Below are 18,162 nucleotides of genomic sequence, written 5' to 3'. Positions count from 1 at the left end.
GAATTGCCAAACCCAGCTCTCGGCCTAAGTTGAAAGGCCTCGCGCCCAGCACCTTGCCGTCACGGTGGGAGCGGCTGGAAGAACTGAGACCTGGTGACGTAGGCCCTCGTCACTCCGGCCCGTTCCCCCACTTCCCAAACGATCTCAGGTCCGGCCTAAGTCCCTCACCCCACCGGCCTAACACTGCACCCACTCGCACCCCCACCCACACTCCACCTCCCCACCCCACCGCCAAACGTGAAAGCCTCCACTTAGGCCTTACCTGGCTTCCCAGGCCCAGGAGCAGCAGCATGATGAAGAACAGCGCAGCCCACACCTGGGGGACAGGCATGAGAGACACAGCTTTTGGGTAGGCGATGAAGGCCAGGCCGGGGCCTGCGGAGAATGGGGGGGGGAGCGGGCAGAGGGGGAAGCAGACATGAGAGAGAGAGACGGCATTTAGGCAAATGCTGGGGAGGGGCATAGGAAGGCTCCCCCCACCCCCGGGCGTTAAACAGACCGGCGAGCGCATCCCGCAAAGAGCCCTGACCCGCAGGAACAACAGGCGGTGGACAACAATGATGGCGGCGCACGAAGCCAGCCAACGGCAAGCGGCGTGAATCAACTCCTTGGGGTGGTTGGTATGGCGCCCGGTAACCGTAGGAGACTGAGGCTGGCCAGGCCTGGACTAGGCCCGGGAGATGGGGCCTTCGAGCTGATGTCTCTGGACGTGAAGAGACCCACCGCTAGGAGCCTGGCATCGTAGGCCTTAGGCCTGGGCCTGTCCGAGAAGGTCGCTCTTCCCTCCCTCCGAAACATTTGTTCGCAGAGGAGAGGGGGAGGGGCGTTGAGGGGACGGAGGTCGGGGGAAATTACTGTCGTTGGACGCAAAACACTCCCCCTGCCAGCCTGTTACACAGGAACAGGAGGCCATTCAGCCCCTCCACCAGGCCTGTTACACAGGAACAGGAGGCCATTCAGCCCCGCACAGTAGAAGGAGCCGCCATGGCAACTATTGTCATGGCGACGGGCCCACTGACCTGTCTCGCCACCTCAGAAATATCGACGCCCCTTTCCTGAGCCATAAAACCCAAGATGGAGAAGACAACAAATCCAGCGAAGAAGCTAGTTCCACTGTTCACCAACGACAAGATGTAGGCATCCCTGAGAGAGAACCAGCACGGGGTTAGATACAGGGGAAAGCTCCCTCGACACCGTCCCCCACTCCCAGGGACAGGGGGTTAGATACAGAGTAAAGATCCCTCTACACTGTCCCCCCACTCCCAGGGACAGGGGGTTAGATACAGAGTAAAGCCTCCCTCTACACTGTCCCCCCACTCCCAGGGACAGGGGGTTAGATACACGGGAAAGCTCCCTCTACACTGTCCCCCCACTCCCTGGGACATTGAGACACACAAAGTGATGGGCGGAGTGGGGCGACACACATGGCTGGCGGTGGGGGGGGGGGGGGGGTGGGGGGGGCGGTGTTCTACGATTGCCTCACCTGGGCGAACAGCAGGCAGCGGCCCAGCCTGCGGTGCCCTTGCCTTCCACCAAGGCTCAGTGCCCTCCCTCCTGCCGCAAATACCCCCTCCCCATCCCCCGCCACTCCGCCTCCCCGCCTCCCTCCCCCTCCCTTCCCACCCCCTCCCCCTCTCCCCCCAAACCCCTCCCCTCTACCTCCCCCCCTCCCCACCCCCTCACCCCCCACACCCCACCCCCTCCCCACCCCCCCTCCCCTTACTTGTAGCAATCGTTCTTGAACTGGTTGTAACTGCCCAGAGCTGTGAGGGCCCCGAGCCCAATGGCCGTACGAGAAGAATATCTGAGTGCCAGCGTCTATCCACACCTGGGGAGGGGGGGAAATCACCACACAAAGTTGGCAATTGGTCCACCGCGGTCAAACAAGCTCCCCACCCCACCCCACGCCACCACCCGCACCCCCCCCCGCGCCGCCGGCATACCATCTTCGCCCCACCCCACCGCCACCGTTCCCCTCACGACAAAGGCCGAGAGTGGGTGCTATGGGAGGGTCAGTGCTGAGGGAGGGTCAGTGCTGAGGGAGGGTCAGTGCTGAGGGAGCGGGCGCTGTGGGAGGGTCAGTGCTGTGGGAGGGTCAGTGCTGAGGGAGTGGGTGCTGTGGGAGGGTCAGTGTTGAGGGAGTGGGGCTGTGGGAGGGTCAGTGCTGAGGAGTGGGGGCTGTGGGAGGGTCAGTGCTGATGGAGAGCGGGCGCTGTGGGAGGGTCAGTGCTGAGGGAGGGTCAGTGCTGAGGGAGCGGGTGCTGTGGGAGGGTCAGTGCTGAGGGAGCAGGTGCTGTGGGAGGGTCAGTGCTGAGGGAGCGGGCGCTGTGGGAGGGTCAGTGCTGAGGGAGTGGGGGCTGAGGGAGGGTCAGTGCTGAGGGAGGGTCAGTGCTGAGGGAGTGCGGGGCTGAGGGAGGGTCAGTGCTGAGGGAGCGGGTGCTGTGGCGATGGTCAGTGCTGAGGGGAGTGGGTGCTGTGGGAGGGTCAGTGCTGAGGGAGGGTCAGTGCTGAGGGAGTGGGTGCTGTGGGAGGGTTAGCACTGACAGAGCAGCGCTTGTGCATTGAATCCAGGAGCCGGGAGGTCATGTTGCCGCTTTGGGAATACTGCATTCGATTCTGGTCTCCCCGCTACAGGAAGGATGTTGGGAAAGGGTTCAGGTATGAGTTACAGGGAGAGGCTGGACAGGCTGGGGCTGTTTTCCCCGGAGCGTCGGAGGCTGAGGGGTGACCTTATAAGAGGGTTATAAATCATGGGGGGGGGGCATGGATAGGGTAAATAGACAAGGTCTTTTCCCCCTGGGGTGGGGGAGCCCAGAACTAGAGGGGTGTAGGCTTTAAGGTGAGAGGGGGGGGAAGGGACCCAAGGGGTAACTTTTTCCCCCCAGAGGGTGGTGCGTGTGTGGAACGAGCTGCCAGAGGAAGTGGTGGGGACTGGTACAATGATAACATTTAAAAGGATGGGGGGGGGGGGGGGACATGGATAGGAAGGGTTTAGGGGGAGATGGGCCAAGTGCTGGCGAACAGGGGACTGGGTTAGGTTAGGGTATCGGGGGACGAGCTGGGCTGAAGGGTCTGTTTCCATGCCGACTGGGTGATGCTGGGGGTGCATTCTCTCTTTAGAGAGGCAAACAAGTGGGTTAGAGTTTGAGCGTGGGTCCAACGCTGCTGTGGGAGGCTCCATGCTGGATCCAAAATGGCCGCCATGTGGGCTGTTGGCCAGCTTTCGGCCAAAAGGTCTCCAGAGGCCGCATGATGGAACGCCTACCCTCTACCCTCCACCTGAAGGAATTTCCAGGGGCCTAGCCCAGGCCGACCCGTGCCGCCATTCGGCCCATTTACCTGCGCTCTGCCCAACTTTGTCCAATCCGGTCGGAGGTAGTAGACGATGCCCTGTACGGATCCCGGGAGCGTGACGCCCTCACGAGCAGGATGACCAGGATGACGTACGGGAATGTGGCCGTGAAGTAGACAACCTGCAGGGCGAGAGCGGCCCGGTCAGCTATTTGCCCACTGAAGACGTCGCACGCTGGCCTGCGCCCAGCCCTCACACACCGTCAAGTCGACCAGTCGCTGCTGTCTCGGAGTCAGGGTGGGTTTGAGGTCTGCAAAAGGGGTTTGGGGTCCATTGGGACGGTGGTAGAGTGGGGGTGAACAGGAAGGGGTTTGGGGTCCATTGGGACGGTGTAGAGTGGGAGTCAACAGGAAGGGGTTTGGGTCCATTGGGACGGTGTAGAGAGGGAGGGAACGGGAAGGGGTTTTGGGTCCATTGGGACGGGTGTAGAGTGGGAGTGAACAGGAAGGGGTTTTGGGTCCATTGGGACGGGTGTAGAGTGGAGGTGAACAGGAAGGGGTTTTGGGTCCATTGGGACGGGTGTAGAGTGGGAGTGAACAGGAAGGGGTTTTGGGTCCATTGGGACGGGGTGTAGAGTGGGAGTGAACAGGAAGGGGTTTTGGGTCCATTGGGACGGGTGTAGAGTGGGAGTGAACAGGAAGGGGTTTTGGGTCCATTGGGACGGGTGTAGAGTGGGAGTGAACAGGAAGGGGTTTTGGGTCCATTGGGACGGGTGTAGAGTGGGAGTGAACAGGAAGGGGTTTTGGGTCCATTGGGACGGTGTAGAGTGGGAGGGGACGGGGAAGGGTTTTGGGTCCATTGAGACAGTGTAGAGTGGGATTGAACGGGGAAGGGGTTTGGGTCCATTGGGACGGTGTAGAGTGGGAGTGAACCGGAAGGGGTTTTGGGTCCATTGGGACGGTGTAGAGTGGGAGTGAACGGGGAAGGGGTTTGGGGTCCATTGGGACAGTGTGGAGTGAGAGTGAACGGGGAAGGGGTTTGGGGTCCATTGGGACGGTGTAGAGTGGGAGTGAACAGGAAGGGGTTTTGGTCCATTGGGACGGTGTAGAGTGGGAGTGAACAGGAAGGGGTTTTGGGTCCATTGGGACGGTGTAGAGTGGGAGTGAACGGGGAAGGGGTTTGGGTCCATTGGGACGGGTGTAGAGTGGGAGTGAACAGGAAGGGGTATTGGGTCCATTGGGACGGTGTAGAGTGGGAGTGAACGGGGAAGGGGTTTGGGTCCATTGGGACGGTGTAGAGCGGGAGTGAACCGGAAGGGGTTTTGGGTCCATTGGGACGGTGTAAAGTGGGAGTGAACAGGAAGGGGTTTGGGGTCCATTGGGACGGTGTAGAGTGGGTGTGAACAGGACGGGGTTTTGGGTCCATTGGGACAGTGTAGAGTGGGAGTGAACAGGAAGGGGTTTTGGGTCCATTGGGACAGTGTGGAGTGGGAGTGGACGGGGAAGGGGTTTGGGTCCATTGGGACAGTGTGGAGTGAGAGTGAACGGGGAAGGGGTTTGGGGTCCATTGGGACGGTGTAGAGTGGGAGTGAACAGGAAGGGGTTTTGGGTCCATTGGGACGGTGTAGAGTGGGAGTGAACGGGGAAGGGGTTTGGGGTCCATTGGGACAGTGTGGAGTGAGAGTGAACGGGGAAGGGGTTTGGGGTCCATTGGGACGGTGTAGAGTGGGAGTGAACAGGAAGGGGTTTTGGGTCCATTGGGACGGTGTAGAGTGGGAGTGAACAGGAAGGGGTTTTGGGTCCATTGGGACGGTGTAGAGTTGGAGTGAACGGGGAAGGGGTTTGGGTCCATTGGGACGGGTGTAGAGTGGGAGTGAACAGGAAGGGGTATTGGGTCCATTGGGACGGTGTAGAGTGGGAGTGAACGGGGAAGGGGTTTGGGTCCATTGGGACGGTGTAGAGCGGGAGTGAACCGGAAGGGGTTTTGGGTCCATTGGGACGGTGTAAAGTGGGAGTGAACAGGAAGGGGTTTGGGGTCCATTGGGACGGTGTAGAGTGGGTGTGAACAGGACGGGGTTTTGGGTCCATTGGGACAGTGTAGAGTGGGAGTGAACAGGAAGGGGTTTTGGGTCCATTGGGACGGGTGTAGAGTGGGAGTGAACAGGAAGGGGTTTTGGGTCCATTGGGACGGGTGTAGAGTGGGAGTGAACAGGAAGGGGTTTTGGGTCCATTGGGACGGGTGTAGTGTGGGAGTGAACAGGAAGGGGTTTTGGGTCCATTGGGACGGGTGTAGAGTGGGAGTGAACAGGAAGGGGTTTTGGGTCCATTGGGACGGTGTAGAGTGGGAGGGGACGGGGAAGGGGTTTTGGGTCCATTGAGACAGTGTAGAGTGGGATTGAACGGGGAAGGGGTTTGGGTCCATTGGGACGGTGTAGAGTGGGAGTGAACAGGAAGGGGTTTCGGGTCCATTGGGACGGTGTAGAGTGGGAGTGAACAGGAAAGGGTTTTGGGTCCATTGGGACAGTGTAGAGTGGGAGGGAACGGGAAGGGGTTTTGGGTCCATTGGGACAGTGTGGAGTGGGAGTGGACGGGGAAGGGGTTTGGGCCCGTTGGGACGGTGTAGAGCGGGAGTGAACAGGAAGGGGTTTTGGGTCCATTGGGACAGTGTAGAGTGGGAGTGAACGGGGAAGGGGTTTTGGGTCCATTGGGACGGGTGTAGAGTGGGAGTGAACAGGAAGGGGTATTGGGTCCATTGGGACGGTGTAGAGTGGGAGTGAACGGGAAGGGGTTTTGGTCCACTGGGACAGTGTAGAGTGGGAGTGAACAGGGAAGGGGTTTGGGGTCCATTGGGACGGGTATAGAGTGGGAGTGAACGGGAAGGGGTTTGGGTCCACTGGGACAGTGTAGAGTGGGAGTGAACAGGGAAGGGGTTTGGGGTCCATTGGGACGGTGTAGAGCGGGAGTGAACAGGAAAGGGTTTTGGGTCCATTGGGACGGTGTAGAGCGGGAGTGAACGGGGAAGGGGTTTGGGGTCCATTGGGACGGTGTAGAGTGGGAGGGAACGGGGAAGGGGTTTTGGGTCCATTGGGACAGTGTAGAGTGGGAGTGAACGGGGAAGGTGTTTTGGGTCCATTGGGACGGGTGTAGAGTGGGAGTGAACGGGGAAGGGGTTTGGGTCCATTGGGACGGTGTAGAGTGGGAGTGAACAGGAAGGGGTTTTGGGTCCATTGGGACGGGTGTAGAGTGGGAGTGAACAGGAAGGGGTTTTGGGTCCATTGGGACGGGCGTAGAGTGGGAGTGAACAGGAAGGGGTTTTGGGTCCATTGGGACGGGTGTAGAGTGGGAGTGAACAGGAAGGGGTTTTGGGTCCATTGGGACGGGTGTAGAGTGGGAGTGAACAGGAAGGGGTTTTGGGTCCATTGGGACGGGTGTAGAGTGGGAGTGAACAGGAAGGGGTTTTGGGTCCATTGGGACGGGTGTAGAGTGGGAGTGAACAGGAAGGGGTTTTGGGTCCATTGGGACGGGTGTAGAGTGGGAGTGAACAGGAAGGGGTTTTGGGTCCATTGGGACGGGCGTAGAGTGGGAGTGAACAGGAAGGGGTTTTGGGTCCATTGGGACGGTGTAGAGTGGGAGTGGATGGGGAAGGGGTTTGGGTCCATTGGGACGGTGTAGAGCGGGAGTGAACAGGACGGGATTTGGGTCCATTGGGACAGTGTAGAGTGGGATTGAACGGGGAAGGGGTTTGGGTCCATTGGGACGGTGTAGAGCGGGAGTGAACAGGACGGGATTTTGGGTCCATTGGGACGGTGTAGAGTGGGAGTGAACAGGAAGGGGTTTGGGTCCATTGGGACGGTGTAGAGTGGGAGTGAACAGGAAGGGGTTTTGGGTCCATTGGGATGGTGTAGAGCGGGAGGGAACGGGAAGGGGTTTGGGTCCATTGGGACGGTGTAGAGTGGGAGTGAACAGGAAGGGGTTTTGGGTCCATTGGGACGGTGTAGAGTGGGAGTGAACGGGGAAGGGGTTTGGGGTCCATTGGGACAGTGTGGAGTGAGACTGAACGGGGAAGGGGTTTGGGGTCCATTGGGACGGTGTAGAGTGGGAGTGAACGGAGAAGGGGTTTGGGTCCATTGGGACGGTGTAGAGTGGGAGTGAACAGGAAGGGGTTTTGGGTCCATTGGGACGGTGTAGAGTGGGAGGGAACAGGAAGGGGTTTTGGGTCCATTGGAACAGTGTGGAGTGGGAGTGGATGGGGAAGGGGTTTGGGTCCATTGGGTCGGTGTAGAGTGGGAGTGAACAGGAAAGGGTTTGGGTCCATTGGGACAGTGTAGAGTGGGAGGGAACGGGAAGGGGTTTTGGGTCCATTGGGACAGTGTGGAGTGGGAGTGGACGGGGAAGGGGTTTTGGGTCCATTGGGACGGGTGTAGAGTGGTAGTGAACAGGAAGGGGTTTTGGGTCCATTGGGACGGTGTAGAGCGGGAGTGAGCGGGAAGGGGTTTGGGTCCATTGGGACAGTGTAGAGCGGGAGGGAACGGGGAAGGGGTTTGGGTCCATTGGGACAGTGTAGAGTGGGAATGAACAGGGAACGGGTTTGGGGTCCATTGGGACAGTGTGGAGTGGGAGTGGACGGGGAAGGGGTTTTGGGTCCATTGGGATGGTGTAGAGTGGGAGTGAACAGGAAGGGGTTTTGGGTCCATTGGGACGGGTGTAGAGTGGGAGTGAACAGGAAGGGGTTTTGGGTCCATTGGGACGGGTGTAGAGTGGGAGTGAACAGGAAGGGGTTTTGGGTCCATTGGGACGGGTGTAGAGTGGGAGTGAACAGGAAGGGCTTTTGGGTCCATTGGGACGGGCGTAGAGTGGGAGTGAACAGGAAGGGGTTTTGGGTCCATTGGGACGGGTGTAGAGTGGGAGTGAACAGGAAGGGGTTTTGGGTCCATTGGGACGGGTGTAGAGTGGGAGTGAACAGGAAGGGGTTTTGGGTCCATTGGGACGGGTGTAGAGTGGGAGTGAACAGGAAGGGGTTTTGGGTCCATTGGGACGGGTGTAGAGTGGGAGTGAACAGGAAGGGGTTTTGGGTCCATTGGGACGGGTGTAGAGTGGGAGTGAACAGGAAGGGGTTTTGGGTCCATTGGGACGGGCGTAGATTGGGAGTGAACAGGAAGGGGTTTTGGGTCCATTGGGACGGTGTAGAGTGGGAGTGGATGGGGAAGGGGTTTGGGTCCATTGGGACGGTGTAGAGCGGGAGTGAACAGGACGGGATTTGGGTCCATTGGGACAGTGTAGAGTGGGATTGAACGGGGAAGGGGTTTGGGTCCATTGGGACGGTGTAGAGCGGGCGTGAACAGGACGGGATTTTGGGTCCATTGGGACGGTGTAGAGTGGGAGTGAACAGGAAGGGGTTTGGGTCCATTGGGACGGTGTAGAGTGGGAGTGAACAGGAAGGGGTTTTGGGTCCATTGGGATGGTGTAGAGCGGGAGGGAACGGGAAGGGGTTTGGGTCCATTGGGACAGTGTAGAGTGGGATTGAACGGGGAAGGGGTTTGGGTCCATTGGGACGGTGTAGAGCGGGAGTGGATGGGGAAGGGGTTTGGGTCCATTGGGACGGTGTAGAGCGGGAGTGAACAGGACGGGATTTGGGTCCATTGGGACAGTGTAGAGTGGGATTGAACGGGGAAGGGGTTTGGGTCCATTGGGACGGTGTAGAGCGGGAGTGAACAGGACGGGATTTTGGGTCCATTGGGACGGTGTAGAGTGGGAGTGAACAGGAAGGGGTTTGGGTCCATTGGGACAGTGTAGAGTGGGAGTGAACAGGAAGGGGTTTTGGGTCCATTGGGATGGTGTAGAGCGGGAGGGAACGGGAAGGGGTTTGGGTCCATTGGGACGGTGTAGAGTGGGAGTGAACAGGAAGGGGTTTTGGGTCCATTGGGACGGTGTAGAGTGGGAGTGAACGGGGAAGGGGTTTGGGGTCCATTGGGACAGTGTGGAGTGAGACTGAACGGGGAAGGGGTTTGGGGTCCATTGGGACGGTGTAGAGTGGGAGTGAACGGAGAAGGGGTTTGGGTCCATTGGGACGGTGTAGAGTGGGAGTGAACAGGAAGGGGTTTTGGGTCCATTGGGATGGTGTAGAGTGGGAGGGAACAGGAAGGGGTTTTGGGTCCATTGGGACAGTGTGGAGTGGGAGTGGATGGGGAAGGGGTTTGGGTCCATTGGGTCGGTGTAGAGTGGGAGTGAACAGGAAAGGGTTTGGGTCCATTGGGACAGTGTAGAGTGGGAGGGAACGGGAAGGGGTTTTGGGTCCATTGGGACAGTGTGGAGTGGGAGTGGACGGGGAAGGGGTTTTGGGTCCATTGGGACGGGTGTAGAGTGGGAGTGAACAGGAAGGGGTTTTGGGTCCATTGGGACGGTGTAGAGTGGGAGTGAACAGGAAGGGGTTTGGGTCCATTGGGACGGTGTAGAGTGGGAGTGAACAGGAAGGGGTTTTGGGTCCATTGGGATGGTGTAGAGCGGGAGGGAACGGGAAGGGGTTTGGGTCCATTGGGACGGTGTAGAGTGGGAGTGAACAGGAAGGGGTTTTGGGTCCATTGGGACGGTGTAGAGTGGGAGTGAACGGGGAAGGGGTTTGGGGTCCATTGGGACAGTGTGGAGTGAGACTGAACGGGGAAGGGGTTTGGGGTCCATTGGGACGGTGTAGAGTGGGAGTGAACGGAGAAGGGGTTTGGGTCCATTGGGACGGTGTAGAGTGGGAGTGAACAGGAAGGGGTTTTGGGTCCATTGGGACGGTGTAGAGTGGGAGGGAACAGGAAGGGGTTTTGGGTCCATTGGGACAGTGTGGAGTGGGAGTGGATGGGGAAGGGGTTTGGGTCCATTGGGTCGGTGTAGAGTGGGAGTGAACAGGAAAGGGTTTGGGTCCATTGGGACAGTGTAGAGTGGGAGGGAACGGGAAGGGGTTTTGGGTCCATTGGGACAGTGTGGAGTGGGAGTGGACGGGGAAGGGGTTTTGGGTCCATTGGGACGGGTGTAGAGTGGGAGTGAACAGGAAGGGGTTTTGGGTCCATTGGGACGGTGTAGAGCGGGAGTGAACGGGAAGGGGTTTGGGTCCATTGGGACAGTGTAGAGCGGGAGGGAACGGGGAAGGGGTTTGGGTCCATTGGGACAGTGTAGAGTGGGAATGAACAGGGAACGGGTTTGGGGTCCATTGGGACAGTGTGGAGTGGGAGTGGACGGGGAAGGGGTTTTGGGTCCATTGGGATGGTGTAGAGTGGGAGTGAACAGGAAGGGGTTTTGGGTCCATTGGGACGGGTGTAGAGTGGGAGTGAACAGGAAGGGGTTTTGGGTCCATTGGGACGGGTGTAGAGTGGGAGTGAACAGGAAGGGGTTTTGGGTCCATTGGGACGGGTGTAGAGTGGGAGTGAACAGGAAGGGGTTTGGGTCCATTGGGACGGTGTAGAGCGGGCGTGAACAGGACGGGATTTTGGGTCCATTGGGACGGTGTAGAGTGGGAGTGAACAGGAAGGGGTTTGGGTCCATTGGGACGGTGTAGAGTGGGAGTGAACAGGAAGGGGTTTTGGGTCCATTGGGATGGTGTAGAGCGGGAGGGAACGGGAAGGGGTTTGGGTCCATTGGGACAGTGTAGAGTGGGATTGAACGGGGAAGGGGTTTGGGTCCATTGGGACGGTGTAGAGCGCGAGTGGATGGGGAAGGGGTTTGGGTCCATTGGGACGGTGTAGAGCGGGAGTGAACAGGACGGGATTTGGGTCCATTGGGACAGTGTAGAGTGGGATTGAACGGGGAAGGGGTTTGGGTCCATTGGGACGGTGTAGAGCGGGAGTGAACAGGACGGGATTTTGGGTCCATTGGGACGGTGTAGAGTGGGAGTGAACAGGAAGGGGTTTGGGTCCATTGGGACGGTGTAGAGTGGGAGTGAACAGGAAGGGGTTTTGGGTCGATTGGGATGGTGTAGAGCGGGAGGGAACGGGAAGGGGTTTGGGTCCATTGGGACGGTGTAGAGTGGGAGTGAACAGGAAGGGGTTTTGGGTCCATTGGGACGGTGTAGAGTGGGAGTGAACGGGGAAGGGGTTTGGGGTCCATTGGGACAGTGTGGAGTGAGACTGAACGGGGAAGGGGTTTGGGGTCCATTGGGACGGTGTAGAGTGGGAGTGAACGGAGAAGGGGTTTGGGTCCATTGGGACGGTGTAGAGTGGGAGTGAACAGGAAGGGGTTTTGGGTCCATTGGGACGGGTGTAGAGTGGGAGTGAACAGGAAGGGGTTTTGTGTCCATTGGGACGGGTGTAGAGTGGGAGTGAACAGGAAGGGGTTTTGGGTCCATTGGGACGGGTGTAGAGTGGGAGTGAACAGGAAGGGGTTTTGGGTCCATTGGGACGGGTGTAGAGTGGGAGTGAACAGGAAGGGGTTTTGGGTCCATTGGGACGGGCGTAGAGTGGGAGTGAACAGGAAGGGGTTTTGGGTCCATTGGGACGGTGTAGAGTGGGAGTGGATGGGGAAGGGGTTTGGGTCCATTGGGACGGTGTAGAGCGGGAGTGAACAGGACGGGATTTGGGTCCATTGGGACAGTGTAGAGTGGGATTGAACGGGGAAGGGGTTTGGGTCCATTGGGACGGTGTAGAGCGGGAGTGAACAGGACGGGATTTTGGGTCCATTGGGACGGTGTAGAGTGGGAGTGAACAGGAAGGGGTTTGGGTCCATTGGGACGGTGTAGAGTGGGAGTGAACAGGAAGGGGTTTTGGGTCGATTGGGATGGTGTAGAGCGGGAGGGAACGGGAAGGGGTTTGGGTCCATTGGGACGGTGTAGAGTGGGAGTGAACAGGAAGGGGTTTTGGGTCCATTGGGACGGTGTAGAGTGGGAGTGAACGGGGAAGGGGTTTGGGGTCCATTGGGACAGTGTGGAGTGAGACTGAACGGGGAAGGGGTTTGGGGTCCATTGGGACGGTGTAGAGTGGGAGTGAACGGAGAAGGGGTTTGGGTCCATTGGGACGGGCGTAGATTGGGAGTGAACAGGAAGGGGTTTTGGGTCCATTGGGACGGTGTAGAGTGGGAGTGGATGGGGAAGGGGTTTGGGTCCATTGGGACGGTGTAGAGCGGGAATGAACAGGACGGGATTTGGGTCCATTGGGACAGTGTAGAGTGGGATTGAACGGGGAAGGGGTTTGGGTCCATTGGGACGGTGTAGAGCGGGCGTGAACAGGACGGGATTTTGGGTCCATTGGGACGGTGTAGAGTGGGAGTGAACAGGAAGGGGTTTGGGTCCATTGGGACGGTGTAGAGTGGGAGTGAACAGGAAGGGGTTTTGGGTCCATTGGGATGGTGTAGAGCGGGAGGGAACGGGAAGGGGTTTGGGTCCATTGGGACAGTGTAGAGTGGGATTGAACGGGGAAGGGGTTTGGGTCCATTGGGACGGTGTAGAGCGGGAGTGGATGGGGAAGGGGTTTGGGTCCATTGGGACGGTGTAGAGCGGGAGTGAACAGGACGGGATTTGGGTCCATTGGGACAGTGTAGAGTGGGATTGAACGGGGAAGGGGTTTGGGTCCATTGGGACGGTGTAGAGCGGGAGTGAACAGGACGGGATTTTGGGTCCATTGGGACGGTGTAGAGTGGGAGTGAACAGGAAGGGGTTTGGGTCCATTGGGACGGTGTAGAGTGGGAGTGAACAGGAAGGGGTTTTGGGTCCATTGGGATGGTGTAGAGCGGGAGGGAACGGGAAGGGGTTTGGGTCCATTGGGACGGTGTAGAGTGGGAGTGAACAGGAAGGGGTTTTGGGTCCATTGGGACGGTGTAGAGTGGGAGTGAACGGGGAAGGGGTTTGGGGTCCATTGGGACAGTGTGGAGTGAGACTGAACGGGGAAGGGGTTTGGGGTCCATTGGGACGGTGTAGAGTGGGAGTGAACGGAGAAGGGGTTTGGGTCCATTGGGACGGTGTAGAGTGGGAGTGAACAGGAAGGGGTTTTGGGTCCATTGGGATGGTGTAGAGTGGGAGGGAACAGGAAGGGGTTTTGGGTCCATTGGGACAGTGTGGAGTGGGAGTGGATGGGGAAGGGGTTTGGGTCCATTGGGTCGGTGTAGAGTGGGAGTGAACAGGAAAGGGTTTGGGTCCATTGGGACAGTGTAGAGTGGGAGGGAACGGGAAGGGGTTTTGGGTCCATTGGGACAGTGTGGAGTGGGAGTGGACGGGGAAGGGGTTTTGGGTCCATTGGGACGGGTGTAGAGTGGGAGTGAACAGGAAGGGGTTTTGGGTCCATTGGGACGGTGTAGAGTGGGAGTGAACAGGAAGGGGTTTGGGTCCATTGGGACGGTGTAGAGTGGGAGTGAACAGGAAGGGGTTTTGGGTCCATTGGGATGGTGTAGAGCGGGAGGGAACGGGAAGGGGTTTGGGTCCATTGGGACGGTGTAGAGTGGGAGTGAACAGGAAGGGGTTTTGGGTCCATTGGGACGGTGTAGAGTGGGAGTGAACGGGGAAGGGGTTTGGGGTCCATTGGGACAGTGTGGAGTGAGACTGAACGGGGAAGGGGTTTGGGGTCCATTGGGACGGTGTAGAGTGGGAGTGAACGGAGAAGGGGTTTGGGTCCATTGGGACGGTGTAGTGTGGGAGTGAACAGGAAGGGGTTTTGGGTCCATTGGGACGGTGTAGAGTGGGAGGGAACAGGAAGGGGTTTTGGGTCCATTGGGACAGTGTGGAGTGGGAGTGGATGGGGAAGGGGTTTGGGTCCATTGGGTCGGTGTAGAGTGGGAGTGAACAGGAAAGGGTTTGGGTCCATTGGGACAGTGTAGAGTGGGAGGGAACGGGAAGGGGTTTTGTGTCCATTGGGACAGTGTGGAGTGGGAGTGGACGGGGAAGGGGTTTTGGGTCCATTGGGACGGGTGTAGAGTGGGAGTGAACAGGAAGGGGTTTTGGGTCCATTGGGACGGTGTAGAGCGGGAGTGAACGGGAAGGGGTTTGGGTCCATTGGGACAGTGTAGAGCGGGAGGGAACGGGGAAGGGGTTTGGGTCCATTGGGACAGTGTAGAGTGGGAATGAACAGGGAACGGGTTTGGGGTCCATTGGGACAGTGTGGAGTGGGAGTGGACGGGGAAGGGGTTTTGGGTCCATTGGGATGGTGTAGAGTGGGAGTGAACAGGAAGGGGTTTTGGGTCCATTGGGACGGGTGTAGAGTGGGAGTGAACAGGAAGGGGTTTTGGGTCCATTGGGACGGGTGTAGAGTGGGAGTGAACAGGAAGGGGTTTTGGGTCCATTGGGACGGGTGTAGAGTGGGAGTGAACAGGAAGGGGTTTGGGTCCATTGGGACGGTGTAGAGCGGGCGTGAACAGGACGGGATTTTGGGTCCATTGGGACGGTGTAGAGTGGGAGTGAACAGGAAGGGGTTTGGGTCCATTGGGACGGTGTAGAGTGGGAGTGAACAGGAAGGGGTTTTGGGTCCATTGGGATGGTGTAGAGCGGGAGGGAACGGGAAGGGGTTTGGGTCCATTGGGACAGTGTAGAGTGGGATTGAACGGGGAAGGGGTTTGGGTCCATTGGGACGGTGTAGAGCGCGAGTGGATGGGGAAGGGGTTTGGGTCCATTGGGACGGTGTAGAGCGGGAGTGAACAGGACGGGATTTGGGTCCATTGGGACAGTGTAGAGTGGGATTGAACGGGGAAGGGGTTTGGGTCCATTGGGACGGTGTAGAGCGGGAGTGAACAGGACGGGATTTTGGGTCCATTGGGACGGTGTAGAGTGGGAGTGAACAGGAAGGGGTTTGGGTCCATTGGGACGGTGTAGAGTGGGAGTGAACAGGAAGGGGTTTTGGGTCGATTGGGATGGTGTAGAGCGGGAGGGAACGGGAAGGGGTTTGGGTCCATTGGGACGGTGTAGAGTGGGAGTGAACAGGAAGGGGTTTTGGGTCCATTGGGACGGTGTAGAGTGGGAGTGAACGGGGAAGGGGTTTGGGGTCCATTGGGACAGTGTGGAGTGAGACTGAACGGGGAAGGGGTTTGGGGTCCATTGGGACGGTGTAGAGTGGGAGTGAACGGAGAAGGGGTTTGGGTCCATTGGGACGGTGTAGAGTGGGAGTGAACAGGAAGGGGTTTTGGGTCCATTGGGACGGTGTAGAGTGGGAGGGAACAGGAAGGGGTTTTGGGTCCATTGGGACGGGCGTAGAGTGGGAGTGAACAGGAAGGGGTTTTGGGTCCATTGGGACGGGTGTAGAGTGGGAGTGAACAGGAAGGGGTTTTGGGTCCATTGGGACGGGTGTAGAGTGGGAGTGAACAGGAAGGGGTTTTGGGTCCATTGGGACGGGTGTAGAGTGGGAGTGAACAGGAAGGGGTTTTGGGTCCATTGGGACGGGTGTAGAGTGGGAGTGAACAGGAAGGGGTTTTGGGTCCATTGGGACGGGTGTAGAGTGGGAGTGAACAGGAAGGGGTTTTGGGTCCATTGGGACGGGCGTAGAGTGGGAGTGAACAGGAAGGGGTTTTGGGTCCATTGGGACGGTGTAGAGTGGGAGTGGATGGGGAAGGGGTTTGGGTCCATTGGGACGGTGTAGAGCGGGAGTGAACAGGACGGGATTTGGGTCCATTGGGACAGTGTAGAGTGGGATTGAACGGGGAAGGGGTTTGGGTCCATTGGGACGGTGTAGAGCGGGAGTGAACAGGACGGGATTTTGGGTCCATTGGGACGGTGTAGAGTGGGAGTGAACAGGAAGGGGTTTGGGTCCATTGGGACGGTGTAGAGTGGGAGTGAACAGGAAGGGGTTTTGGGTCGATTGGGATGGTGTAGAGCGGGAGGGAACGGGAAGGGGTTTGGGTCCATTGGGACGGTGTAGAGTGGGAGTGAACAGGAAGGGGTTTTGGGTCCATTGGGACGGTGTAGAGTGGGAGTGAACGGGGAAGGGGTTTGGGGTCCATTGGGACAGTGTGGAGTGAGACTGAACGGGGAAGGGGTTTGGGGTCCATTGGGACGGTGTAGAGTGGGAGTGAACGGAGAAGGGGTTTGGGTCCATTGGGACGGTGTAGAGTGGGAGTGAACAGGAAGGGGTTTTGGGTCCATTGGGACGGTGTAGAGTGGGAGGGAACAGGAAGGGGTTTTGGGTCCATTGGAACAGTGTGGAGTGGGAGTGGATGGGGAAGGGGTTTGGGTCCATTGGGTCGGTGTAGAGTGGGAGTGAACAGGAAAGGGTTTGGGTCCATTGGGACAGTGTAGAGTGGGAGGGAACGGGAAGGGGTTTTGGGTCCATTGGGACAGTGTGGAGTGGGAGTGGACGGGGAAGGGGTTTTGGGTCCATTGGGACGGGTGTAGAGTGGTAGTGAACAGGAAGGGGTTTTGGGTCCATTGGGACGGTGTAGAGCGGGAGTGAACGGGAAGGGGTTTGGGTCCATTGGGACAGTGTAGAGCGGGAGGGAACGGGGAAGGGGTTTGGGTCCATTGGGACAGTGTAGAGTGGGAATGAACAGGGAACGGGTTTGGGGTCCATTGGGACAGTGTGGAGTGGGAGTGGACGGGGAAGGGGTTTTGGGTCCATTGGGATGGTGTAGAGTGGGAGTGAACAGGAAGGGGTTTTGGGTCCATTGGGACGGGTGTAGAGTGGGAGTGAACAGGAAGGGGTTTTGGGTCCATTGGGACGGGTGTAGAGTGGGAGTGAACAGGAAGGGGTTTTGGGTCCATTGGGACGGGTGTAGAGTGGGAGTGAACAGGAAGGGCTTTTGGGTCCATTGGGACGGGCGTAGAGTGGGAGTGAACAGGAAGGGGTTTTGGGTCCATTGGGACGGGTGTAGAGTGGGAGTGAACAGGAAGGGGTTTTGGGTCCATTGGGACGGGTGTAGAGTGGGAGTGAACAGGAAGGGGTTTTGGGTCCATTGGGACGGGTGTAGAGTGGGAGTGAACAGGAAGGGGTTTTGGGTCCATTGGGACGGGTGTAGAGTGGGAGTGAACAGGAAGGGGTTTTGGGTCCATTGGGACGGGTGTAGAGTGGGAGTGAAGAGGAAGGGGTTTTGGGTCCATTGGGACGGGCGTAGATTGGGAGTGAACAGGAATGGGTTTTGGGTCCATTGGGACGGTGTAGAGCGGGAGTGGATGGGGAAGGGGTTTGGGTCCATTGGGACGGTGTAGAGCGGGAGTGAACAGGACGGGATTTGGGTCCATTGGGACAGTGTAGAGTGGGATTGAACGGGGAAGGGGTTTGGGTCCATTGGGACGGTGTAGAGCGGGCGTGAACAGGACGGGATTTTGGGTCCATTGGGACGGTGTAGAGTGGGAGTGAACAGGAAGGGGTTTGGGTCCATTGGGACGGTGTAGAGTGGGAGTGAACAGGAAGGGGTTTTGGGTCCATTGGGATGGTGTAGAGCGGGAGGGAACGGGAAGGGGTTTGGGTCCATTGGGACAGTGTAGAGTGGGATTGAACGGGGAAGGGGTTTGGGTCCATTGGGACGGTGTAGAGCGGGAGTGGATGGGGAAGGGGTTTGGGTCCATTGGGACGGTGTAGAGCGGGAGTGAACAGGACGGGATTTGGGTCCATTGGGACAGTGTAGAGTGGGATTGAACGGGGAAGGGGTTTGGGTCCATTGGGACGGTGTAGAGCGGGAGTGAACAGGACGGGATTTTGGGTCCATTGGGACGGTGTAGAGTGGGAGTGAACAGGAAGGGGTTTGGGTCCATTGGGACGGTGTAGAGTGGGAGTGAACAGGAAGGGGTTTTGGGTCCATTGGGATGGTGTAGAGCGGGAGGGAACGGGAAGGGGTTTGGGTCCATTGGGACGGTGTAGAGTGGGAGTGAACAGGAAGGGGTTTTGGGTCCATTGGGACGGTGTAGAGTGGGAGTGAACGGGGAAGGGGTTTGGGGTCCATTGGGACAGTGTGGAGTGAGACTGAACGGGGAAGGGGTTTGGGGTCCAT

General features: G+C 58.4%; 1 protein-coding gene across 1 annotated transcript in view; it reads right to left on the bottom strand.

The window, feature by feature from the left end:
• Positions 1–229: 229 nt before the first annotated feature.
• The window catches only part of LOC140475022 (creatine transporter-like), a gene marked incomplete at both ends in the record, with an annotated part of 32,696 nt that continues 14,763 nt past the window's right edge, over positions 230–18,162 (bottom strand). Inside the window, 6 exon segments of the mRNA XM_072567745.1 lie at positions 230–375; positions 1,016–1,143; positions 1,724–1,788; positions 1,790–1,828; positions 3,340–3,419; positions 3,422–3,473. Of these exon segments, the coding sequence (XP_072423846.1) occupies positions 230–375; positions 1,016–1,143; positions 1,724–1,788; positions 1,790–1,828; positions 3,340–3,419; positions 3,422–3,473 (510 nt within the window).

This window comes from Chiloscyllium punctatum, unplaced genomic scaffold (assembly GCF_047496795.1).
Source record: "Chiloscyllium punctatum isolate Juve2018m unplaced genomic scaffold, sChiPun1.3 scaffold_1331, whole genome shotgun sequence".
NCBI classification, from domain to species: Eukaryota; Metazoa; Chordata; class Chondrichthyes; order Orectolobiformes; family Hemiscylliidae; genus Chiloscyllium; species Chiloscyllium punctatum.
Note: the sequence above shows the minus strand (reverse complement) of the source record. Positions and strands in the feature narration are given on the sequence as shown.